Source organism: Xiphophorus maculatus, chromosome 11 (assembly GCF_002775205.1).
Source record: "Xiphophorus maculatus strain JP 163 A chromosome 11, X_maculatus-5.0-male, whole genome shotgun sequence".
In the NCBI taxonomy this organism is placed as follows: Eukaryota; Metazoa; Chordata; class Actinopteri; order Cyprinodontiformes; family Poeciliidae; genus Xiphophorus; species Xiphophorus maculatus.
Window position 1 is genome coordinate 24,151,421 of NC_036453.1, and position 27,413 is coordinate 24,178,833.

The 27,413-nt window shown below is 40.4% G+C and overlaps 1 protein-coding gene across 3 annotated transcripts; it reads right to left on the reverse strand.

The window, feature by feature from the left end:
• Positions 1 to 195: 195 nt before the first annotated feature.
• Positions 196 to 27,263, reverse strand: LOC102226565 (dual specificity protein phosphatase 10-like). 3 transcript variants are annotated; one of them, XM_023342207.1, is made up of 5 exons: positions 26,934 to 27,263; positions 12,825 to 12,928; positions 7,207 to 9,293; positions 6,525 to 6,827; positions 196 to 4,778 (listed from the first exon to the last, which is right to left on the reverse strand). In XM_023342207.1, exons 3-5 carry the CDS (start codon positions 9,275 to 9,277, stop codon positions 4,513 to 4,515), a joined length of 2,640 nt encoding a protein of 879 aa, XP_023197975.1. In that variant the 5' UTR covers positions 9,278 to 9,293; positions 12,825 to 12,928; positions 26,934 to 27,263; the 3' UTR covers positions 196 to 4,512. The 3 variants fall into 3 exon arrangements, with proteins under 3 accessions (XP_023197975.1, XP_023197974.1, XP_023197976.1); XM_023342206.1 differs by lacking the exon at positions 12,825 to 12,928; XM_023342208.1 differs by lacking the exons at positions 12,825 to 12,928; positions 26,934 to 27,263 and adding an exon at positions 11,628 to 12,133.
• Between the last annotated feature and the right edge of the window lie 150 nt (positions 27,264 to 27,413).

Genomic DNA, 27,413 nt, shown 5'->3' on the forward strand with positions numbered 1-27,413 from the left:
GGGACTTATTCCTTTCACCAACGTCAGTGTTCTGGAGCAATGCTCAACATTTCGATCCTCTGTCATTTCTAGTTAGAAATGAATTCTTCCATCGGAGACTAATTCGTGTCAAGTGTATCTAAAACCTGGAAGCACATGTCTGACGACAAAACAAATTGATAAACGTTAAATCAATGAACAGATGGGACGCCAAGGCACACACACACACACATCTGCATCTTTATTATCCTTTGCAACATGTCATACAAATCTTCTCAAAATCTCAGTATCCGCATGAATGGCTCAACAGTATTTGAATGCCTATATATTAAAACAAAACAAATTGTATTAAAAGTCTAAATAATTGTATCACATGTTGGGCTTAGCGAGGACATTCAGTCATAAATCTATCACCGGTTAGAGAGAATATTGGCCAGAATCACTAGTGCTGCAGAAAAGAAAGCAACACAACAGCTACACTTCGCTTTCTTTTCTATAATACTCGCAGAGGAAGACCACCGTGGACAGCTACAGATCCCGCGTTTGTGCATTTCAAGCTGGAAAATGTTAGCGGCAGCACATGGATTCCAACTGAAACAAATCAAGCAGGACTCCCCGTCACCTGCCCATCTGCTTAAATGTAACCAACATACTCACAGTCTTGATGTAGCAGCATCGTGCTTGTCACAGTGCACCTCAGAAGGATTTTGAAGAGTATAGTCGGTACATGGAGGTAAAAAAATGCCTAAGTACAAGGACCAGATGCTACAATATGAAAAATGTTACAATTGGTTAAAGAGGTACAGTCCATTAAGAAAAAAAAGGGCGGAGGGAGAAGGAGGAGGCAGCGCTAGAGGGAAGTTTACATGAGTTTCTGGGTCTCTGGTTGGAGGCGGGCTGGAGAAACAGGACAGCGTTACTATGACGACGTCGTACCTGAAGAGTTCTTGCCCTCCCATCAGGATGGAGGAAGGGTGGTGCTCTGTTTTGATTTCTCTTCGTCAGCTGAACCATAAATAACTTCAAATTCAGAATTTGGTACAGAAAACTATTCCACAATGTTTGAAAGTAAGTTTCCAAAACAGGGATAACTTGAGTTCCCGGAAGTAAGTGAAGATATACAACGTTCCCAGATGCACAGCAAGAAATAACCCGATTTTTTTTTTGTGTCCAAGAGCAACAAACAATATAGACACTCACTCACACACACGAAAAGAGGCCCTTCAGTTCCCATAAATTAAAGAATTTCCTCCAGAGAGTCGCTCTTGAGGTCAGCAACGACCCCGCTGCGCAGCAAATTCACACAGTGTGACATTAAAGTAATTGCTTCGGCAGCCATTTTGCATATAGAGTTCATACAAAAATCTGGTAGCAACAGCAAGCCAGCGAGTGAGCCGCCTCTCTCTCTCTTTTTCTCTTTTCAAGGTGAGCTGAGCTGCAGAGACGGGAGGAGTGGTTGGGCTGACGTTTCTCCAGCTGAAAGAAGGCGAGACGTAAAAACAACAAAAAAAAAAGAAAAAAGAAAAGAAATGAGCAAAACACGAGAGCGTCATGTTGACCCTCGTTCGCCAACATCCAAACTGTCATGGCAGAGTTGGAGGAAGTCATTCTGTCCACGTAGACCTTCATGTTTAAAAAAAAAAAGTACATGCAAATGTAACAAAAAAAGAAAAAGAAAGAAAAGAAATATGACTGTAGAAAAATATAAGAACTATAATAAAGTCGATCAGTCAGAGTAAAAGTAAAATTCGGGATTTGTTCACCCAGTTTCCACAGCAGCTGTGTACCAGTTTACACAAACTAAAGGCATTTTGGTTATTTCAGACAACTGGAGCCAGGCCTTACGTTAATCACAGCTCAAGAAAGAAAAGGGTTAACTGCAGTCAGAGTTGAATACTTGAGAAGAACAGAGGATTCTGCTGTGCTACTGCTTTTTGGTCTGTCACATACACATACTTTGCTACTGTCTGGACTTTCAAGTCATTTGTGAAGAAATGCGTCAAAAAACTGCATATCTAGCCCTCCGCCGCCGTCAACAAAAACTAAAGCTGCTGCGTTTAGGTTTGTCAGGTGGAGCATCAATAACCGAGTTCACTTCCAGTGAAATTTGGGCCATTGGATGATGCCAAATTACAATGCCTTGCAAGTATTCATACCCCACATTTGCTCACACATCCATAAACCTCAATTGGATTTTTAATGGATGGATTAAGAAAAAGAAAAAAAATCTGAAAAGCGTGTCCTATAGATGTGTTTAGCCCCCTCGACTCTGATGCCTCTAAATAAAAAAAAATCGGAGCCACACTACTTTGTGTTGGTGTGTTTAATAAAACTCCTCTAACATACATTAGCATCTCGAATTAAATGAATACTTTTGCAAGGCAATGTTCTGTATGCACTGCTGTTAAAGACACAAACATGATTTTATTTTAGCGAAATCCACACCAACAAATAAAAAGAGATAACATCCAGTTAAATACAATGTTTTAAGTCCTGCTAGCTGAAGATCCGTTGGAACTACAGCACTTCAATTCATCATCTACTTGTCGAATAACCAGGTTTTTTTTTTTTATTGAGTTATAGTGAGCTAATTAAATTGAATGTAATCCTCCTGTAACCGATTATATTCTCTCGCGCGGAGTCTGAACCACTCTGGAAAATAGTTCACAGTGAATCAAGAAACATTTTCAAACCAAACTCCTTGTTATCAACACAATGCATAGTAACGGAGAAGGTCAGTAAGCCACATGAGTCGAGCTCAGTAATAATAATATTAGGGCTGATGATGGTTAATGGTGTGAAAGTAATTCGAAGATTTTTGGCATGAAGACTGCAAATAACTTAAAATGCATCGGCATCCACATCTACTGCCATGTAAAAAAAGCTCAAAACATTCAGCTTTTATTACAGTAGCAATTTATGACAATCAAAAAAAATGTATATGAAACATTGTGAATATAGTTTAGTCCCATGTTAAGAAATAATTGGTTTTAAAACAGTTATTAGTGCCTCTAAGGACACATTTAGCATAAATGTGACTTGAAGCATTTTGTAAGTAGTCCTTTCATTTTTAGGAGTTTTTTTTTTTTTTGGCTCTCCTAATTAGGAATCAGTAATGATTTCATCATCATCTGGATGCAAACAGGTTGTTTGTACTGGCAAAAACACTAAAATGGTGGGATTGCTAAACTTTACTTGAGCTTTATTGGGCACAACAGAAGTGCCACACTTCCATCAGAAATGATTAACAAAGAAAAAAATAATAACTCGGCACCAGTTTTACTGGAGGGCCACTAACTCTGAAAGAATTTACGTTAAAGTCTCCAAAACCTTTCTCCCCATTAGAATAAATGTTTTCAAATTAAAGGTAGGGTTTTTCCAAATGTTCCAGTGTGGAACTACGCTACTGCAATAAAAACAAATGGATTTGAAGACTTTTTAAAACATCCTTAACAACACTGTGCTACTTCAAATGAGCGAGTGAATGTGATATCACAAACTGCAGCGGGGCAGAATTTTTTTTTTTTAAATGCAGAAACAATTTTATGACCCAAAAAGCTTTGCAGGACCTTAATGTCGCCCATGTGCTCTTTTGATTTCTAGAAAAGACTGCAGGTCTGTTTCATGCTACATATTAACCTAAGCAGGAAACACAGAAATACAACATAATATAGAAAGAAAAGAAAGAAATTAGGTTTCAAAATTTGAGAAGATTTAAAAGAACATTGCAACAGCAGGGACCCATGACATCAACCCAACCATCTACTCAGCTGTTTGCTAGGAAATGCTATTGTAGTGGAATAAATGCATGTATACAATTGTAAAACCTGCATTTCTAAATGTTTGCATTGACATAACATGTTAATGCACCATTTAAACTCGAGTTTGCAAGATTTAACCTCTGAAATGGCAAAAAAAACAAAACCTTTCCTTTCTAGGTCCACACCTCAATGTTCCACAGTTTAAACTAAAAAAAAATGAAACTGATTAAATGAAAGCAAAGTTAATGATTTAAAAAGAGTAATTGAGCTTCTATCTCATCTTTCTGATAACAAATGAATGGACAGTAAAGTGCATTGCGCTGCTACATGTGGTGGAAAGTAGTAAAGAGCTGTTGTAGAAGAATGATTAACAATGAACCCTTTCCATGTTGCATTCAGGTTCTGCATGCTTTTATGATTTCGGGCAAGAAAGTCACTCTTCTTGCATGAACGTTGACTGTAAACAGGAACAAAAAGGAAGAGGTATTAGATTTTAAAAAAAGATATCTGAATTATGTCGGAGCTGTACAAAATATTGGCACGTTATCTTATAAACAGTACACTGGATGGGGATCAAATTGTCTAACAATTAAACAAATGAACCCTTCAGTCCTCTGTCTCATGTTTCACAGTATTGAAAGTGCACTATTTACCAAACCCACCAAGATTCTCCGGTATTCTCTCTCGACCTGTCGCTCTAAAAATGTGCTGCACTCTTTTTCTTTTTAATGCCTGTTTAATGCTACCCAGTCTTGACCCTTGACTCCCCCCTTCAAACCTGCGTCTCCACACCATTTAGTTTAGGCATCAAGATCCGAGGAGTCACCCCGGAGTTGAGGTCCCTCTCAAACTCCAAGAGCTGACCCATGAAGTTCAGGTTGGGCGAAACCACGGGCCGACGGCTCCGCACGTACTTGTAGGCGTCCGTCATTGTCATGAGGGTGTGCTTCATAAGGTAGGCGATGACGATGGTTGCAGAACGGGACACACCTGCCTGGCAGTGAACCAACACACCCTGTCCACTCTGATATGCCTCCTCTGGGGATGAGAACAATAACTTAGTCTGCTTTAGTATGTGAAACGTGACCTTTTTCACTGTAATTTTGACATTAAAGTAGAAATACTACAAGAATACAGAACATCTCTTTGCTTATAAGTGGTGTATTTTGGTGTTTGAAACCACAAACACACACAGCTCTTTGTCTGGGCGCCTCCAGGATTTGTAAAGATCTTTCAGCTGGACCTTACAGCAGCCTTTGCTTTACCCTCGTCTCGCCTACATGACTATGTTGGTATCCATGGCACGGTCTTGAAGTGGTTTACCTCTTACCTGATTTAGAAAATCTTTGCCATCATGCTCATTTGTTCCCCTTCTTTATCTTCTTCTCTTTTGTGTGGGGTGCCACAGGGTTCTATGTTAGAACCTCTGCTTTTTTTCCTTACACATGTTGACACTTGATTCAATCATAACCCAGCACAATGTTACATTTCCTTGTTATGCAGATGATTTGCAGATTTATTTACCATTAAGACCAGAATTAAATAATCCACAACATCCTCAAACAAAGAACAAAACTGATTTCATCTGGTGACAAAACTGCACTGGAGTTCTGACTACTAAATTAATTTACTGCTTTCTATTATCTACATTGATTTTAAGCGGCTTTTTAAAGCACTTTGATCACTAATGTTATGCATATGTGAAGGACATTTTAATAAAAATAAATGATTAATTAGTTGATTGACTGAGCTGGTTATATTCACTTGAAATTAGTCAAAGGCCCAGTCTTACATATTTACGGTTGTGTAAAACTGTTATCAAACTTACAGTATTTTGCTGTTTTTATTACACTGAATCCAGGCAACAAAGGTTATTTCAAGCTGTATTTCGAATTGCTTTATGGGCAAAATCTAATTTTGATCTTTTTTCCTAAATGAGAAAATGTAAAAATATCCACATATTAATAAGTGCAGCACCCAAAACCTCACCATTACAGAACAAAACCCCTGGTAGCGATTGGCGAGTTACCATTATAAAGTTATACCAAAGTTTTAAAATGCTACTAGATCTACACCGTTAAAATCTTAATTCACACCATTCCTACACTGATCTTAGGCTGTATTGAGAATAATAATAATAATAATAATAATAAAAAAACACATTCTCCTGGATTTGTCACTGTGCAGCATCGCATCTGTGGCTGAAAGAAGAAGATCCAAAGATAACCAAATTATTTTTGATTTCTAAATTCTAGAACATGAAAAAAGATACTTAAAAACATACAATAATTTAAGACTTTCCTTATCTTTTTGTTGAAGTCAGAAGTTTACACATACTAAGATTTCTATGCCTTTAAGTCATTTGAGAGAGCTCAGATGATGATGTCATGATAATGACATCACAACATTTCATTATGGCCAGATATTGTTCTGGGGACTGTGTTAAATGACTTGAAGGTAAAAGTCAGTTTGTGTCCAGCATGTGTGGGATCACCAGAGATGTTCCCTGTTAATTCTTGAAAACAGTACTATAATGGAAATGTAGAAACCATTATTATAGAAAAAGGGAAAGCTCTGAAAACAAAAATGGTCCTTTCTTTAACCCTAACCAACTACAATGAGTCAAAATTTCCTAGTTCCTAGTTTACTTTTACTTAACTGGATGCTGAAAACTGTAGCAGACCTGCAAATAAGCTAATTCCCCAATCCAAAACACAACACTTACACCACATACACACAGACACGCATAACAAGACATTAAGGTCATAGAAGCTGAATTCTCACCAATAAACTCAAAAACCTCCTCGAAGTACTGCCGAAGGTTTTGCTTGCTGTTGTCAGTGGCTGGGAGCCTTTTGTAGTGCAGTCCCACGTTGGTGTGGTAGAGGGGCAGGTGTGTGGTCACATTTACCACATAGCCAATGTTGAGGCGTAGCAGCAGGTCCAGGTCCTGGGCGTCTCTCTCGTTCCCCAGGAACAGGAAGGGCAGGATTGGGCTGATGACAGCGTTCTCCGCATCGGGAGTCATCACAGTTTCATCGGACAGGGAAGCAGGCAACGATGAGGAGAGTGGCAAAGACAGCCTCACTGGGGAATAACAAGGAAAGTGTGGACATGCATTGGCAGGGTGGCCATAAGACTCAAATTCAAACAAAAGGATATCGACTTCTGGTCACTGCTAAAAAAAGAACGCCATGCTGGACATTCATTGTTGGGTGTAATTTCGTGCTAGCAACACAAACATTATGTAGCTACTTTGAAATTTGTTTGATGCTCTCAAATGTAACTGTCAGGACACATGAAAAGACATTATTTACAATTTCAACTATTATAAACATTAAAAAATATCCTCAATGCTTATGGTTGGTGTTTAGATTTCAGACTACCAGATTTTTTTGTGTGTACTTTCAGCATTAATAAACAGAAATGACCTGCTCTACTCAGCTGGACTGCAATTTAGTCTTACTTCGGTTGTTCTCCTCATCTTGCTCTCTGTTAAGGGAGTTCAGGGCCAGGTGAAGGGACTGAGCCGACGGCAGAGAGTGTCCTCCCTCCCTTTCTCTCTGCCAGGGTTTGGGTTTGATGAGTGTGCTGGGGGCTGAAGGGGGAGGGGAAAAGGACACGGGTGATGGCGGAGACACGGAGCGGGGAGAGGGCGATCGTGGATACACTTGGCCATGCTCAGGACTGTCGCTCATTCCAACATCTTCTGCTTTATTCAAGAGCCTCTTCAATGAGTTACGACCATCATCGTAGCTAGATCCCAATCTACTGCCTACAAAACCAAGGGCAGCCATTTTGCCTTGCTGAAGTCGTCGTCGGCCAGCATGGTCTGTGAAATTAGTCTGAGCGTATTCCTGAAGATTCTGACAGTCCAAGAGGGCAAGGCCGGGTCCGTTACTGCCATTCTGGGTCTGGCTAGAACAGCTTTTCCCAACACCCATCCCAGCATAGTTGTTCTTTTGAGCTTTAGAATGGGTCATTTTCTTGGCCAGTTCGTCAGGCCAGATGGTGCGCACGCTGTAGTCATCATCATCAGCTTGTAGCATAGCCATTGGGTGAGTCGGTCCTAAGCCTCTTCCAGGAGGTTTCCCCCGGCGAGGGTTGAACGTCACCACTATTGGGTCGCTGCTGCAGTAGCTGCAGGAAGAACTTCCAGTCTGAGATGCTTTGTTGTTGCAACCAGACACACAGCTTTGGATCGCCCGCAATGGGGTTGAAGACGACAGAGAAGTACAGGGAAGGCATCCTCCTACTAGCTTCTTCCGAAGGATAGCAGGACTCTCAAAGTTTCCAGCCTCTCCGCCGCAGGAGGCACAAGGTAGAGGTTTGAACAGAGCTGCTCGACAACCAGAAGCAGTGCTGTTAGATGAGGAAGTGTTTGATGTGGAAGCTGTGGAGAGACAGCCACCCAGATTCTTCAGACCCATGTCTTTACTTCCTCTCTTCACTGCGCCGACATTGTGGCCACAGGAAAATGAGGTAGAAGTGCTTCCTCCACCTCCTTGGTAACTGGAAGAGTCTCCTTTACATCCTGTGCATCTTACCAACCTCCAGCAGCCACAGTTGAATGGGTGCGTACAGTCAATGGTACAAGTGTGGTCTGGACTAGGGAACCCTCCAACACGGGAGGAGCAAGGGGACAGCGGAAGACCGTGAAGAATGTGAGGGCGGTGATCCCTTGTGCGAGGAGGGTGAGGTTGGTTAAGCTGCTGAAAGGAGACTGGGACATGAGTGGTTTGGGATGGGGGAGACGAAGGATAGGTGGAGTTTAGGATGGCGGCATGGGGAACAGGAACAGAGTGGTGGTGGTAGGGCAGACTGTGGCTATTATGGCTTTGATGAACAGTTCCCAGCTTGGAACTTTTCCTGTGACCCAAAGAGGGAAATTCCTGGTCACCTCTGTAATGAAAACTGGAGTTTTCTTTCTCCTTTTCACCCCTGAATGTATGCTGCTTTGCCTGAGCAGGGACAAACTGGAGGATCCCTCCAGGGGACGACGACAGCTGACGGACTTGTTGTGGCTTATGCTCAAATCCACAGGACCTCCCAAAGCTTCCGGTTTTTCTCTCACATTGTCCTTGATCAAACTGGGAAGAGACGCATTTCCCTCTGCTACCTTTTATACTTCCAGCGCGCCCTAATGAGTTACTTAATTCTCCCCATCTCCTTTTGTCCACCGATACCTTGATATCAATAGTATGTGTGTGGGAGGGAAGCCGTGGGGCTAGTGTTACTGTGCCATTGCTATGGCAGTGGCTCGGGATGTGGAGGACATCTGCTGGGATGACAGGCTGGTCGCCTTTGAATCTCTGCACCCGGGATGACCTGCGCTTGCATTCCACATTCACAGATTTACACGCGGGTGAGTAAAAATGGGAATGAGAGGCGTGGAGATGCGAAGGCTGGAGAACCCGTCCATTGGTAGAGGTTGATATTTGAGAGGAATGCTGTGGGATGGTTTGTGGGGAAGCCTCACACACGTTTTTGGGGCGCTGAATGACCACTATGCGCTCGTCAAGAGGGAGGGGAGGCATCTGGGTTTACGCAAAGCTGACCAAAGAGAGAGAAGACAGATAGAATCAAATCAGTCAGGGGTATATTGGAATTATTGCAAAAGCACTTTACATTTCACTTGTTGTAGCAAAGCCCCAAAAACTGCTGTCATACATTTTTATATCTTAAAATGTGGAGTTGTTTATTAAAATAAATAATATATTTGACTTCGAAATGTAATAAATATATGATTGATACCCTTCAAATCTTCTAAAATTTTAAAATGCTATAACCACAAACATTGTATTTTAGATGGATTTTATGGAAAAGACCAACACAAACTTGTGAACATTTTTGAAGTGGAGAGAAAGTAATATTGCAAATCTAGAAACCAAGTTTTTTCCCCCCCATTTTTCTTTATAAAGTAAGTCATACTTTTCAGATTTTTAATGAAGACATAAAAAGCAAAATCATGTTTCATTTTTGTTCCACTTTACAATTATGCACCACACTGTGTTGGCCTGTGACATCAAGTACAATACACATTGTTTGTGGTTGTAATGTGACAAAATGTGAAAGACTTTAAGGACATTTTGCAAGGCACTGTCAACTCTTAAAGTTGGTGACACATATTCACAGCAAATTCATACGTTTTGCATTTGCAAGTCACTTGCAGTTTGTTTGCACAACAATACATAACAGTTAAAATAAACAACCTCTGATGTTCAACCTTAGCTTTGACCTTGCAGAAATTCACATTTGCATCAACAAAAGGAGAAGCCTCCCAACAAAAACAGGTTAATTTCAGGTGCATGTTTGACTGGGATGGATATTACAGTTCGTGTATCCATTCAAACATGCAGCTCCCAGTCTGGTCCTGCTTATACCATGGACAATGATGCTTGTCTGTAATTACAGTTTAAATTGTTCCCCTTGTCATATCTGAAGGTGCTAACCTGATTGCTGTTGGCAATGCATAATCCCAGCTAATCCTGATGGCACTGAGGGTTCTTAACAGCTAAATCCCAAAAGCTGTGATAAATGAGCTGCAACAACCGTCATCCCCTCTGAGGGGTCCTTATTCTTAACAAGACGCACTCATTTGAAATAATGAGCCAAGTCATGGCTCATGGAAAAAACAGCTAAAGCACTAAAATGCAGTGGCTTTCAAAAATGTTTAAAAAAAAACAGGTTTTTGTGATGCTAAACTTTTTCCACATACAATGCAACATTTGTTCTGTACATTTCAGATGTAAAAAGCCCAATACTAGATCCAACTCAACCAAAGAATGGCTTCACAGGGGGATGGTTCAATGAAATCTGACTAAATACGTAGGGGTCACCTGAAGAAAGCTGTGAGTCAGGGTGTTGTGATGTCCTCACAATCTGATTCTAATCTTAATTTGATTTTAAGAACCTTTGCGAGGCAGAGTTGACAAATATTGTGCAGACCAGACATGGGGTGATTGGAAAAACTTATTTTGAGTAATTCTGAAGTTAAATCAAAAGGTCCATCAACAAAGCTTTTGTTTAAGGTTGTGCACACTTCTTATTTTATCATGCCATTTTATTTTATAATTCAAGAAAATGTATTTGATCTTCAGTTAATTCGTAAAGTTAATTCATTTATTAATTTCTTTTTTTTTTTGATGCCACAAAAACCTGGTAATACAAACACTATTGAGAACCAACAAGCATCGGCGAACCTTTCATGTTAAATCTGAAGAATATGTCAAAATGCCTGTTTTGAGATGTTTGACCAAACGTTTTGCTATGGATGGAATAATTTCAAAAGAAGGACAAGCTATAGCTTGTCAGCTTGTGTAACTTGAAGCAAATAAAAACAAAAAAATCTATTTGCATTTGTTTCTGGTCTGCATTGTGAAAGGAAAACAAGAAAGTGACTCATGTCTAGTAGCTTAGAGCATTTCTTTTCTTCAGAGGCTGCTTGAGTGCTGGAGAGTCTTGTGATCATCTGAAATGAAAAACTTCCAGCCTCTATTTATTGTATTTGTTCAGCCTGCCTTTGCCACAGACAGAACAAACTAGCTAATTTCTTTGGGCCTGCCAGAAACAAGCATTTGTCCATGCTGCAGTATAAACAGGGAACCCACATACACAACAACACAGTGCAGTTAAGGAGTAATTTTTCATTTCATTTTATAGCAAGAAAAGATGATCTGAGTGTTCCTCATATGCAAGCATTTGTGCAAAATAAACACGATAGCAGCTTAAATTGCTTCTGTGATTAATGCTACGTATAGCAAGTTGCTATACTTGTTACATTAGTTTGATATTAATATTTCTGCAGTGCAGTCATAAGGCTGCTGTAAGACATTAGGATGAAATATTACTGCCATTAAAATGAAAATCCACCCTCTTGATACATACACGGGTAATATTAATCCTCCATCTTTGCTTGATGAAGCGCCTTAATTTCCTCCAGCAACACGGCTCTGTGGGTGGCAGCACTGGTCAGCAAGGATGATGTTAGCATGCTAAACTTAGCATCAAGTTCAAGTTTGTGTTGGCTGAAAAGGATCAGAGGTTTTCTCAAGGAACACAAACTCAACTATTACATTTAAGGTTGTGTTAAAGCGTTCAGTCTTTGTTGCTTGATGCAAGTAGAGTAAATACGAGCACATTCTGCTCCACCTATATTTTCAGCTTTGCTAGTAAGCTACATGTGTAATGCTAATCTTTCCCCCCATAAATAGTGCATGTTATGGACCTCAAACTTTTCACTGAAACTACTTGGATGGTTAGTTTGACACTTAGAAATGGCTGGAACACGTTCAGCAGCATGTTGACAGTCTAAAGATATCTGATTCGGGCTCTATCCACACGGGAACATTTCTTTCTTAAAACCGGTTGCCAGTTTTAAAGATACTCGTGTCTACACGAAGCCTTTTCCAGAAATGTTTTGTTCCACACAGAAACCCTAAAAACAGCCCAAAATGCAGTTTTTAAGTGGTGCTAAACTTGAAAAATTGGACGTGTGCATAAAGCCTCCACATGAGGTTAGTGGTAAAAATAACAAAAAAAACTACAGTCGAAAAACAAAGAACAAGTGGAGTCATTTGTGTTAAGTGAAAGTCACTTTGAATTATTTACCTACAAAACTGCAAGACGAACATATAATCCCTCAGTGTTGCCGCTATGTATGACACATTTGGGGGTTAATCGTGTTTTCACAAAAGAGGCATTTTTGCTGTCCACATGAAAACACAGGGGGCGAAATTTGCACTAAAGAAAAATTGTTTAGTTGATTGGTCACTCTCAATCAACTAGGGTGGACTTAAGCAAACTTTACCCAACCCACAGCCCCTCCCTCCCATTGGGGTGGATTTTCATTTCAACTCAACCATAGTTTAAAAAAAATAAAAGACTTTTGGGGAATGGAAGACCATTGGGAAGACCTGGAAGTGCACAATCCTGGCTGACAGTAACAAAAGTGGGCAGAGATAAATTTACAGAGGGACAGATCATACTGATGCACCATAAACCACAGATTACAGGGAGAGGAAGGAACATGTCAGAACAATTGTGGGGACGGGAGTTCAACCCCAACACAACACAGTTACCAACCCATCGGGAAAGCAAACCGTGCTCCAGCGTCTCCATGTTTAAGTCCTCGCGCAGTCTGGTGATGGTATCCTCATCTCTTTTCCACCCCTCTCTTTCAGCCTTGCCTGTAGTGGAGGGGGGTTGGGGTTACACTGACCCAGTTTTATCATGGTGGAAGTCACTATCACTCTGATCACTTTCCCCTCACAAGCAGAGTGTGTGACAGAAAGAGCGGGCTGGCCGCTGGCATTTTCACTCAACCACAGTTACAGCTTAGGCCACACAGAAGTTAAAAATACTCGGTGGTAGTGTCGCTGGCTTATGTTTACACAGTATTTTACTGGGAAAAATACAGGAAAATGAGCAAAAGCATGAGCAACAGCCAGTGCCAGGGGCAGCAGCACAAGAGCTAGCGATTACAGAGATCTGATTTGCCATTTCGTCTGACAGCGTGATTAGGTCAAGCATTCTGCCTGATTTGCTTAATAGGTCTAATCTCGAATTGGATGTTCTAAAATAAGACACATAACGTCAAAAGTCATACTTTTTGATCAGTTTTAAATTCTTTGAGAGTTAAAAATTTACAACTTAAAAAAATATTTAGTTGAATTCCCTATATATGGATTATTGATGAATCTCAACGTATAGATTCACTCAAATCAACAGATAAAGATCCGTGTTGGAAGGTGTGTGAGGGCAACAAAACACAAATTTATGTCAATGCATTTTTTAACCATCTCTATCAAGGATGTCAATACTTCTGGAGGGCATCGGCAGAACTTTGGCTGCTGTGCATATCAGGATCATCTCAACCTGATTTTCATATTAGAAATCAGTCCAATCAATCAATCAATCAATCAATCAATCAATCAATCAATCAATCAATCAATCAATCAATCAATCAAAAAAGAGTACCAGATTATATTGAAATGCATCTAAAATCTCTGGTATAATTATGTTGATAGAAGCACTCAACTCCTTCCACGTTATATTAGGCCAGTTCTCGTACCTATTGTTGACTCTTTTTTGAATTACATCACTTGATCAAGTCTTTTCTAACATTCCACTCCAAAAAATAAGTAATAAAAGTATGTATGACTTTTGCTGATATCGTATCGGGTCGTTATCGGAATCGGCCGATACGCAGCACTGCAATATTGAGTACTGGCGGGAAAATTTCATACATACAACTGGTATTATTCCAGATGTTAACGTCTGAATTCAGAGAAATTATTAAAACGTACTGATTTGGTGAGTTTACAAACAGCGTGTCTTATTTAAAGCACAAGATCAACAGTTACCAGAAAAAAAAATCAAAAATTGTTCTCAAAAGAAGAACAATTTTATAATTTCTGAGGGTAAGACAAAATCAAAGTTTGTAAGATCAGAACCACAGGGAGTTTTTGTGTTGCAGTCTGTGGTGTGAAACCATGGAACAAAATCAATGCCCAAACATGAACCAATTAAAATTTTTGTACAAGGAAATGATTTACGGTAAATATGAGAAACTGTCTTGATGTACTGTGTTGTTGTTGCAAAGCACTGTTAGCCTCAACATTATGATTACTTTGTTGTTAATATTAGAGTTATTATTAGTTTTATTAGCAGAACTTGAAAGTAGAATGAAGGTATTCTGATGCAATATTTACAAACAGGATGAGATTTTGTGATGTTGCTGGAGAAGGGTTGGGTTTTAATAGGTTTAAACTTCTACCCACTCCTTTGAAGGTTTATTGTTTGGATTGCTGTCATTTTAATTGCAACTTGATGTGTTCATTAAAATAAAATAAAAAGAGATAGATTAATGCATCATTTCCATTTAGCGTTACACACAATCTTCTACCAGCCGCCGTGTCTTCAGGGTTTTCACTTCAAAACTGATGGAAAATCTTCCAATCTGAGCTAGAGCAACATTTGATATCCTGTCATGTCTCTGCCTTGTTTTCTCTGGTCCCGAAGGCGAAATGCTTTGGGACCAAAGTGATCTAAAACGGCCACTTTAGGAGGTTAATCAAAACTGTGTTTAATTAGCCTGGTTTATGTGAAAGCACTTCTGTTGTTTGATCCCAATTAGTCACAGAAGCTGATAAGTTACCAAGTCCTGTTGCTCTGCGCGCTTACATCCGTCCTGAAGCTGCTTTACTTAAAACCTACAGCCAAACAGTACAAAGAGTTTAGGGGCCTGTCTGAAGCTTGTCTAACAAAAAAAAACAAAAAAAAAACACTGTTGCGCTCGTGATCAAAGAACTGACTTGTTCTTTTCTCTTGGCAGTTATTTCATTGTGGTCCACTTGTTAGCCGTTTAAACTGCCAAACAGCAGATTGCCTCGGAGGTGACAGCCAAGAAAGAGAGAGAGAAAGAAACAAAGAGAGAGAAATAACGGGAAGCACACGACGCCGAGCAGAGTGTTACTGCACAGTGGAGGAGTGCAGGCACATTCTGGCTCGGTGCTGACAGCGAGAACGCTGAAAAAGAACCTCTTCCATCAATTTAATAGCTCAAATCGGAGCGTTCCTGACTCAGGGCCATCAGACAGCGTGTAGTGGCAAACTCATGGCATTATTTGTCTTCCAAAGAAATCACATGAAGCATAAATCTATACCTGCGGATCACAACAAAGGGCACGATCAGATCTTCTTAAAAGAAAGATACTTGAATGCCGTAGGACGATATTTGTGGCAAAGCTACTGCAGAATGTGTCCACTCAGGTTTGCAAAAGCTTAAGAAAGCTACACTATGAAATCCCTTCAGCTCCGTTTGAACTGGAGCACATGAAAGAGGAGTGTTTTAGAATTGAAACTCACAAAGATAAAAAGACACGTGTTAAAAAAAGAAGATGGGAAGCAGCACGCAGGCCTACAAAGCAAGAGCTCTAAATGTCTGCAGGGGGAGTTCATGATGGCCTCCCTCGACTCACAACACACCAGCAGAGGGAAGACTAGAAAATTTCGGAAGAAATTTAGCCGGGGCCTGCCAAGGCGCGGCCGTGGGGTTCGGGCCCGGCGTCGTCGCGCCACAAATCGGCGTCGACGCCAAAGAACGCCGCGACGTAAGCAGTGGCACGCGGAGAACCGCAAGAACGTTAAGCGAGGCGGACGTGCACCGTTCGGTACGATTTAAAATGTTGTCGAGGCTTTTATTTTGGAAGTTTTGTTAACCTTCATTTCAAAGGGCCAAACTAATCCCATGCGTAATAGTCCTTGGGTTAAAATAGTTATATAAGGCTCAAAACACAAGTAGCTGATGTAAAAATATTCAAGGCTTTTATTTTGAAATTTTCAGTATGCTTCATTTCAAAGGGCCAAACTAATACCACGTGTAACAGTGCTTTGGATGAAAAAGTCAAATAAAGCCAAAAAGAGCAATTACGTCATGTAAAATTATTCAAGGCTTTTATTTTGAAATTTTCAGAATGCTTCATTTCAAAGGGCCAAACTAATACCACGTGTAACAGTGCTTTGGATGAAAAAGTCAAATAAAGCCAAAAAGAGCAATTACCTGATGTAAAAATATTCAAGGCTTTTATTTTGAAATTATTATTATGCTCCATTTTAAAGTTCCAAACTAATCCCATGTGTAACAGTGCTTTGGATGAAAAAGTCATATAAAGCCAAAAACAGCAATTACCTGATGTAAAAATATTCAAGGCTTTTATTTTGAAATTATTATTATTCTCCATTTTAAAGTTCCAAAGTAATCCCATGTGTAACAGTGCTTTGGATGAAAACGTCAAATAAAGCCAAAAACAGCAATTACCTGATGTAAAAATATTCAAGGCTTTTATTTTGAAATTATTATTATGCTCCATTTTAAAGTTCCGAACTAATCCCATGTGTAACATTGCTTTGGATGAAAAAGTCATATACGGCCAAAAAGAGCAATTACTTCATGTAAAATATTCAAGGCTTTTATTTTGAAATTTTCAGTATGCTTCATTTTAAAGTTCTGAACTAATACCACGTGTAAGAGTGCTTTGGATGAAAAAGTCATATACGGCCAAAAAGAGCAATTACGTCATGTAAAAATATTCAAGGCTTTTATTTTGAAACTTTTGTTAAGCTTCATTTCAAAGGGCCAAACTAATACCACGTGTAACAGTGCTTTGGATGAAAAAGTCAAATAAAGCCAAAAAGAGCAATTACGTCATGTAAAAATATTCAAGGCTTTTATTTTGAAATTTGCAGGATGCTTCATTTCAAAGGGCCAAACTAATCCCATGCGTAATAGTCCTTCGGTTAAAATAGTTATATAATGCTCAAAACACAAGTAGCTGATGTAAAAATATTCAAGGCTTTTATTTTGAAATTTTTGTTAAGCTTCATTTTAAAGGGCCAAACTAATACCATGTGTAACAGTGCTTTGGATGAAAAAGTCAAATAAAGCCAAAAAAGAGCAATTACATCATGTAAAAATATTCAGGGCTTTTATTGTGAAATTTTCAATATGCTTAATTTTAAAGTGTAAAACTAATCCCATGTGTAACAGTTACTGAGTTAAATCAGTTATATACAGCCCAAAGCAGCAAGTAGTTGTAAAGGCCAGTTCTCAGTCCTGATCTGTTTCAACTGAGGATAGATAGAACTACAACGATGCGTATTCGTAGTCCTAACCAGCAGCCAATAGCCTCTTGAGTTCCGTTGCTATGGCAAATAATGGTCTCAGCAGGTGTGAGCTCTGAGCTGTGAGCTCTCAAACACACAAGTGTGTTTGAGCAAACACACTTTACTGAAAAAAAGCATTGGAAACAAATCCTTCTTGTTCGGGAACCGTAATACATATTCGAAAAGCGTTTCGAGCGTATGACAGTTCAATGTGTCTTCTGCGATAGTCCCGAGATTCATATCTGTACCTCACTCAGAGCATTTACAGTGATGAGAGAAAGAAATGTTGTGCCCAGATATGAACCGAGGTCGGCTGTCACTCTAATATGAGCAAAAATGAGAAACTTTGGGTCGCTTAGAGGCAAATTGTGGACAAACCATAACTGGTATCGACGAGCCGTCTTCACTTTCGAAGAGATCACAGACGTATCTACAAAATGAAATTTGAATGGCATTTCTAGGTGAATTTGTGACGACACAGCAAATCCTCAAAAATAGGGTATTTCTAGGATTTTTCCCATTGAGTTATAATGGGGTTTTTTTCGTAGTTTTTTGCGAATTATGTCGCCACGTTAAGCCCAAATCCCACCACAAGTAATAGCTCCAATGGCGTGAATTTTCTGCACGTTTTGATACCTCATTTGTAGGTGTGCACCCAGCGGTACGAGCCGCATTAACGGTTACGGAAGAATAAAGAATATTAAAGAGACGCTTCTCTCCGACAATAGTAATAGGTTCCTGCCATTGCTTTGCATGGCAGGCCCCAATTACAGACAGCCAATAGCCAGGAGGAGGTCGGAGCACATGTCAATGTTTTGTCAAAAGATTTCACTCCCATAAACACCCAACACTGTTATGCACATAATTCCAGTATTTAGGCAGATAAGGCTTTGTAAAAGTATGCTTACTCATTGATTAACAGCATGCAACAACTGCAAACTTCACTTTAATTTATTGAGGCCATTAGATCAACACAAAGTATTGCAAAATCATGAAGTGGATTCTATGTTTTTCCTCATCCTTGGTTACCATGGGGTTAATTAATAAACACATGTGTGTGTAACTTAGTCTCAGCATAAATCCAGCTTTTCTGTGAAGGACTCAGAGTTTTTTTTTCTCCCCTCCAGGGGGTCGTTTGTGGGCTCTAGTGTCCCTCATATGAAAGTAGGCTGACAGGAAAAGAGGAAAGACATGCGGCAAATGTCGTCGGGTCCGGGAATCGAACCCGCGACGAGGACTCAAGGCCTCCTAATGTGGGTCGTGCTATCCCCTACGCCACCACAGCACGCCCCGACTCAGAGGTTATTTTTCTCTCTAGACCAAACAACAGAAAGAACAGGGAGAAAGTTGTGGAAAAGTAAAAAGGCAGGTTAGATTATAAAACTTTAATCATCTCACTGAGACGACTGGCCAAGGACGGAGAGCATTAATCAGAGAAGCAGCTCCATCAATCCAGCCAGTTAGGAACAAAGGCAAGAAGAAAGAAAAAGTCATTAAAAGTCTTGTTTGCAGTTTGTTATGGAAGCCAGCACCCAGGCTGATAAAAAGCATGGTAGCTGCTACGAACGTTGCAAACAAAATAGTGAAAAACAAATCCTTCCACTTCGCAATTATACATCACATTTTGTTGATCACCTAAATATTTATTTTTTTCTTGTTTTTTTACATACATTTTGTGTTTGTAACGTGAGAAAATGTAAAAACGTTTAAGAAGTGTGAACACTAATGGAGGGTATTGTAGCTCTTTACTTAAATCATATGACCAAAAAACATATTTCTTCATCATCTGATAATGACAGCGCCTGGTATTTGCAAAGTGAGATCACAGAGGCCTCTGATTCTCCTGTCTTCAACACCTGGCCTGCTTGGGGTGAGCAGTTCTGCTCCAAATGGAGAGGCGGTGTATTTGGTGCATTCTAGATGGTTCTTTGAATGTACAAGATTGATGAAGAGCTCTCCGTTCCCACTCTCCACCCCACTTTTATGCAGCTACTTCATCAAAAAGCACATGACAGAGCCAAACGCCCACACAGTAGAGAGGATGACATCGGAGAAACAAGGTGAAAATGATCCGCATCGGCTTCCAAATTTAAGACCTTCCTCCAAGGTCTCAAATTTGAGTTGGCAAAACTCAAATTTGAGACTTTTTAAGTCTCTATGAGACATATACAGTATATACACACATACATATATATATGTGTGTGTGTGTGTGTAAGAATCAAAAACTATGGAGGAAGAAATGGTACTCCTTGTGAGTTTAAACATGAGAGATTTTCAAATTCTTACTCAAGATGATGAGATTAATTGCCATTTCTTTAAAGCAACAGAAGAGAGCCAGTGGTGACGAATGTTGTCCAACCTATCGCTGATAAATTTGTTCTTACCCACGATAGAAGAAGTTAGCTAGCTAGCAAGGGTATATTAGCAGCTAGTGGTAGCCTCAACTGCATCGACTTACAAAACGCAATGACGATGTCTGCGCACAATTCAAACTTTTGCCAGACAGAAAAGTACCGCGAGTAAGGCAATAGAAAAACAAAATTTGAGACTTGTGATTAATGTGTTTAATGCCAACTTGCTTTTTTAAAAATAATTTAGAATATATTAAGGCCTAAATTTTAGATTCGTTCATTTAAAATTTTTTAAGGATGCGCCAACATTGTCGCAGCAGGTAGAGGGTTTTCATCTGTGTCGGTTGTTTACGGCGATAGGACGGCCGCTCTGTTTGTTTTCATGTAACCGTTGAGGTATGGACTCGGTTTACAGTAGAGCTGCTGCTGTGACAGGAAATATTGCATCCTAAAATGTAAACCGACTGCTGTCCACATTGCTGGACACCTGATAGTTGCTGACTGAGGCCGCAAATCTCAAAATAGGGACATCACATAGTTGCTCTGTTTACATTTGATTCACAACTTAAAACTCAGAGCAATAGTCCGGCTGTTGATTCGAAAGGAATATGTAAACTGTGTCAGCTATCCGTCAGTACAAAAGAATAGTAATAATGCCAAAATATCTATACATGTACAAACATTTTGTACAATCTGTTTTAATAAAACAAAAATCAAAAACGGTTCAAACTAAGCTGTTTCAACATACTACAGAATGGATAAAGATATTTTCTCTTATTGAAATCCTTTGCCGTTCTAATTTCCTGCTAAAAAAATTCAAACTTCTGGGTCATAGCAGAACCAGCTGATGCTCCATTAACTCTGGCCTGTAGCAGCTATTGGCTGTCCCCAGTGAGCAGCAGTATTTAGAGCTTTAGACAAAATGAATAATACATCCAGTGAGTTCATTATTTATCGTGTTCATGTATTTCCTATCTGGGTAACATTAGTGTCACAACCATACGTCTTCTACACTCCAGTCCTGTATTATTTACAAGCATTGCTGCTATTATCCTTCAGTTTCCTTTCTTTCTTTTCTTTCTTTCTAATGAAAGAAAATTCAGACTGGAAAATTCTCTTCATCTCATCATGCGCCTCCTTCCCAGACTATCGGCGCCGGTCTTCTCCTCCAAACAGCAGGCATCACTATCTTCAATATTTCTGGCGTCCTCTCTATGCTCCTCGGCCGAGATTCAACACAACTCCACCCCTTCTCCACCTTCAGCTCTTGAAATCTTCAGCATCCTCTCCACCACCAGCGGGGGGAAAACGTCTCTAATCTTCTCTGACGGCGGTTACAAGCGCCACGTCTTCTACCGGGCTAAGAGCATCAAAGATTATTATTTGTCAAATAAACTTTCTAAGAAGATACTTGTATGAGTCTTTTCTGGACAAAGCCATAAACTGATATATTGCTGCCAAAGAAGGTTGTGTATTTCTTCACTTTCATTTTCTTATAGGAAGTACAATCAGAAGCCATTCTTCAGTATTTATCTGAAAATGCCATTGACAAAACATGTTGTATATTCCCAAATTTTACTCTAATAGAAAAAAAAAATACCTGATTTGTTCTTACATGTTGAGCTAAGTCTCTATTACGGATAAAGTCATTGATGCCATTAAAAAAAATAGTCTTTGCTTGTTTCTCCCCAATAGAAAGTTGTCATGACTTATTCATTTTCTCTTTACCTGGAGGAAGGTCCATAGCTCCATAAAAGCCAATAATGGGGATATTGCTGCCATTAACTTTGTGTATACTCAGGATTTATTCTCCTTGAAAGTAACCCAGTGCTTCAGTGTTTAGCTAGGACTCTTCCCAGAATAAAAACATTAAAGACATTACTGCCATTGACATAGTGCACTCTGTGGTTTTTCACCCTTTATTTCCTTTCCTGAAGCAGCCAGTCGCAGCAGATCAACGCTGAACTTTGTCTGTTAAAAGTGAAGCATTCCTCTCCACTGCTGCCACATGGCTGATCAGGAGGGACTGCTACAGTTTTCCTCAGTTTTTTTAAGCAAGTAGGATAATAAGATTATCTGAATTTAGAGTCTGACACACTAAATTCAGATTCTAGTGGATCTGATTCTGACTGAGCCGAGTGCATTAGCATGAACTGAATGAGATTCTGTATTTGAACCTGCTTATTTTGAGATTTGCTGTGAGTTGGCTCTACATAAATAAGCCAAACAGAATTGAGTCTCCTAATCCTTACATAAGGCTGCACAAGAAAAGGACATCAAACCGTTTCAGCCGCTCAGTTAACTACAAAGAGCTAATCAAGGAAATACATGCAAGCTGCTCAATTTGTTTTGATGCAGCAGTAACATTTACAGGAGTGTGCAGAGATGTCGGGTCCATTGGATGGATTAAATGCTGAGACATGCAGCACAGTTTGCTCAATTAGTCCACATAACAAGACCAAAGAAGACATCCGCAATGAGAAAATGTTTGCAAGAGGAATAGTGTTAGACGTTCACATCTGGACGAGGAGGTAGAAGAAAATAGATTTACTCGTGTTCAAGCTAAACGGAAGAAGAAAATGCACTTGGGTAAACATCAGAGGAGATAATTAAATATACAAATAAGTCTCGAGTCAGGCCTATTTGTTAAAAACAAAGAGGAAACAGTCAGCAGGGGATCAGAGGGAGCCTTGATGCTGATGTCACATCCCTCCGGCGGCCCAGTGGGGCGTAGTTCTGAGGAGGCACACACTACAACTCCATACAAACACACAGGGAATGAAAATGACAACATTAGCCGGGTCGGTCATTATCAGTAATGAAGGAATAAATAGCTGGTCGTTTATAGAGTGTAGCTCAGGGACGCGACAAAAAAAAAAAACAAACAAAAAAAAACGGATAAGGAGCTAGATCCACACACAAATCAAATCAAATGACTGATGAATTGTTCAACCAAGTGCAATGAATGAAAAGAAAAAAGAAAACCTACAAGATGACTCAAACTCTATTCAGGCTTACGTTACAAATCTAATGATGTCACACGAAATAAACAAAGCGACTCAGTTCAGCACGCCGCCCGCCGTGACTCAGTCTCCCAAATTAAAGCGTCGCGTTAACACTGACGTTATAATACACCCCGATAATGATCCGCGCCGTTTGATTTAGATTCGTTTGGATGAACTGGGGGGGAGGAAGCAGACGCAACTGCACGTTTACAGTTAAAAGGCCCTTTCCAGATATGCGCTAAATTCGCCCGTCCGTCTCGTCAGACCTCACATCATGTCAGGCGAGAAGGGGGCAAGTCAAAATAATTACATCACTTAACCTCCGCAGTCAGCAGGCAGAGTGATTGAAGCTGCAGAGCGGAGAGGAAAACCAGCGAACAGCATGATGGAAAACATGCAGCAGTTTCTTCTTCCCTTCTCAGCCTGACGGATTGACCATGTGGACAAACCTGAGTGGACATCTAGCATCAGAATCCCCGTCTGAGATAAAAACAAAAGGGGTTTTTTTTCATTATTTGAAAGAAAGTTTACGATTAAGTTTATAGGAAATATGTTAAACTAAGCCAGTTATAGGCCACTGAGCTGCTCAAGCATTAAAATACGCAATTGAGAGTGTGATCTTTCAGAAAGTTAGAACAAAAAGCCTCCAAAAATAGAAATCTCTGAAGAGAGTTCGCTTGAAAAGAAGGTTTTGTCGTTGGCTGAGATTTGAGCCCTCTGACAGGTGAAGATAAAACCAACTTTAATCTGCTTTGAATATATTTTAAATAATCTTCTCAAAATACAGACAGACTTAGCAAAAACTGAAACCTTAATGGACCTCAAATGGAAAATGTTCTGGCTTGGATAGAGCCTCAGAGAAGTATTAACCCCTCTTGCACTTTATGTTAAAGATGAGAACTCCATCATGTCTTATGTGACAGGGCGACACAAGGTAGAAATACCAAAAAGGAGGCAAATAAAAAGTATGTTCCATGTTTAAATTGAACTCTCCTTTACTCAGATACTCCTAATTAAACAAAAGTAGTTATGATAGGAAACAATACGTTTGTGAGGCACATTATGGAATGTATGAGAGTAATTATTTCCACTTGGGTTGATCTGAAGCAACGTGGCAGCTAGCCTTTAAATATAGCCTCTCCATTCTTCAGGTACACAATAACCTTTGGCGCTAGGAGAGTCCCCCAAACCATTTAGTTTTCAGCTCTGCCTTAGAAAATAACCCAAATATAATATGTGAGACAATTCCTTTTGACAGGAGTCTGCTTGACTTGAACATAAAAAGCCAACAGTGACATCTATGAGCTGAAGTGGCTAAAAACAGAGTCTTTGTTTTCTCCCTTGGGAATTAGCGCCAGACGGTCTTAAAGGAAAAGCAACGAAAACAACAATAGTGGAAAACTCACACGACCTCAGACAGCCTCACAGCACACACAGAAAAAAAATTACTGTTATCACTAAACTTGGGTTAAGTAACTCTAAGGACTATACATTTTGGAGGATAGCGTGACCCCAGAGAGCCAAAGTTTAGGTGCATAATAAACTTCCTTGAATCGATCAGTCAGGAGTTTGTCTTGCAGATTATGTGAAATGATAATTCGTTGAGTTTTGTTTGGGTTCGCTATTTCGTCACCTGCTTTCTTATTACATTAGTAAGATGACACGAAAAATCCCACATGGGTTTTTGTAGGGGTCTAAAAAGATCACAATATTAAAATGTGACAATACAACCACCAGTTGCTGTCATTTCTGGCTGTCGTCTGGACAAAATAGGTTTAATAATCCGCTGATATTAGGGTGAGTGCTTTAAGAGTGGCGCCCTCTATCTCAGCTAACACTCACATGGAAATCATTTCTTTCTCCCAGGCCTGCATGAACAAAATGACATCGCTCAATACTTTCATCTCTGGTTTTGGACATCTTGCATTTGTTTTGGGGCAGAAATATTTTCTTGCAGGGTGTTGGACAATTTAGAAGCTACATTTCCTGAGATTTCTTCAGGAATAATCCCATTTCACTTTGGGTCCATGTTTAACACACCCAAATAAGCCACATATTGATCATAAGTACAGAGATGATACTCAATGTCAAATTATCGAAGAAGACTAGATAGAATAAATGTTGCTAAGCTGTGGCTTCGTTTACATGAGACTGCTGTTTGGGAACTTTCAACATTTTCAGATGTTAATTGGGGAAACACGTTTAGACGACACCTTGAATCCTTGTTGACTTTAAGACATAGTTTGATATTTGAGAAACACTGGGACAACAAAACATTTTTGTGAACCAAAATGTTGCGTCTTCTCATTAAGCATTTAGCTCCCCTAATAACTCAGGACTAAAACATACATGCAGTTCTGGTCAAAAAAAAGATGTCAAACAGAAAAATGACAACAAAAAAACCCAGTTAATATTGCAAAACAATCTATTTATATTTAGATCTGACGCACTGAGGCATTCAGAACAAGCCTACCTGAGGCCGTCCGTCCCCCCTGTGCCGATTATTCATGTGTCCACACCAACACCAACCACAGCCAAACGCACGGCGTTGTCCTTCCATGTTTCGCCTCGTTCCGCCTCCGTGAACATATTATCCCTCAAACACCCCAAAGGGGAATTTTTGGTTTTGCTGCAAGTCTTTCACTTTAGCTGGAGGACGGAGCGATTCCTTTAGGTGTTAAAGGTCAAAGCTTCTAAGACCTCGGAAAAGCGTTAAGTGAGCCATGCTTCACTGTGACATCATGATGGGCTGCGTGAAGACTTTGTGGCTGTTAGCCGACACCGGCACTTAGCGTCAGACCTCACATTTGGTCAGTTTGAAGGGTTATTATCATAAAAATATAAATAAAATACATATAATTTTGGATCTACTTCTGGTTCACAATGCTGACAAGAATATTTGAGCGTATAGCCTACATACAGTACATAGAACTGCACAACAGAGATAAATAGTGATTGATTTTCACATAGCAACGTGGAACAGTGGACTATCCATGCACACAGCAACTAGTGAAATGGCTCTATCTAAGCACACAGTTCAGAACTGTAGAGCCGGGCAATTAGAAGTAAGTGCTAACTGCTCGTAGAGAAAGGCTGTACCTGTCTTATTGTGAATGATCATCCTCAAGCCAGAGTGGCATCTTTCTTTTCTTTTTTTTTTTTTAATCCCCACAAGCATCAAAAACTTTAGATTTCATGAGCAAAGCACATTAGCGAAACATTTCTCTGTCACCAACCAGGGTTCCTGTGGTTTTATATAAGCAATGAGTCAAGCCTATGGTGTGTGAAAGCAGCGTCAAGCTGTGCTGCTGAGTGATGACTCTCTGTGGGGTGATCAATAGGCGTGACCCTGTCACAAAAAAGACTCGTGTTGGCATCTAAAATACATACAGTGCAATAAATGCCTCACGGGAAGTTATGTTTTTTTTTTTGTTTGTTTGTTTTTGCTTAACTTGGCTTTTGCACCTCAATGGTTCTTGTGTGTTTTATAACCAGTCACATTTTCTGCAGACTAGTTTCTGTCTAAGCAGTCCTTCAAAAAAAAAAAAAAAAAAAAACTAAACCTAATTAGCTCCAATGTAAAGAGCCTCCTCTGTTAAAACCATTAATCCTTCACCGATGCCGCTTGCACCAGCAACAAAAGCCTCAAATGATGGTGAGTAAATCAGCTCTAAAATCTTGGCTGTTCTTCCTCCACCTTGTTGTTTTCAGGGCCACTTTGCAGGTCAGTGATGGAAAAAACACGCTCTCTCCTGGTCAGCGGCTAGGTGGCGCACTGCCCGCTTCCCCCCACTGTATGTTCTATCGCATCTTTGCGGTGTTGCCAACCTTTACCATGATGAGAAATAAAGCTGATGTGGGCCCGAGCCAGCAGGCCTGTCCCTTCACTTCTTCACCCTGCTTACATCTGCACCGTTTACCCAAACAGAACCGATCATTATTCTGCATATGCCGCCTTCTCGTGGCGATGGGTTTTAAATCAAAACCAAGTGGCACGCGCTGCGTGTTGTCGCACGTTTCGGCCAGAAGTGAACAACACGTTGCTATTGTAGTGGAAACCATCGGGGCCACGCAGGTGGAGGTTGTTCTGCGGCTCTTTGTTAGAACCTGCTGCTGCTGCTGCTTGAGGCCGACACTTTACTATAACATCACTGAGATTAAACACGACTTACATCAAGAGTCCCCGTTGTGTGTTCATCACTCACGCGCAGCCGAGCCACAAATCCTCACGCATCACGCCGCGGACCCCGAGCGGAACGAGCCGGTGGGTTAAGCGTGCCGATCCAGATGTGTGACACTTTTCTCCGCATGGAAGCGCAGCGAGAGAAGAGCGCCGGTGTGAGTGGCAGACGCTCGGCTCGGTCGGGCTCCGGACTGAACCGACGCGGCAGCGAATGTCATCAGAAGTGCTTGGCTCGCTCGGCTGGCGTCACGTCCGAGCGTGTGTCACGCCGAGCCGCGGTGCGCGCGTGGCGAGGAGACTCTGACACAGACCGGGGAGGGAGGTGGGCTCTATTGTCTCCGCTGTGGATGACATCATCCCACACCAATGGCGACGCGCACGAGACGAGCGGAGCAGGGGCGAGCACGCAGCACGTGCGGACTGGTGGTGGTGGATTAAGTGGGCAAATGGAGGGATAATAAACACAATG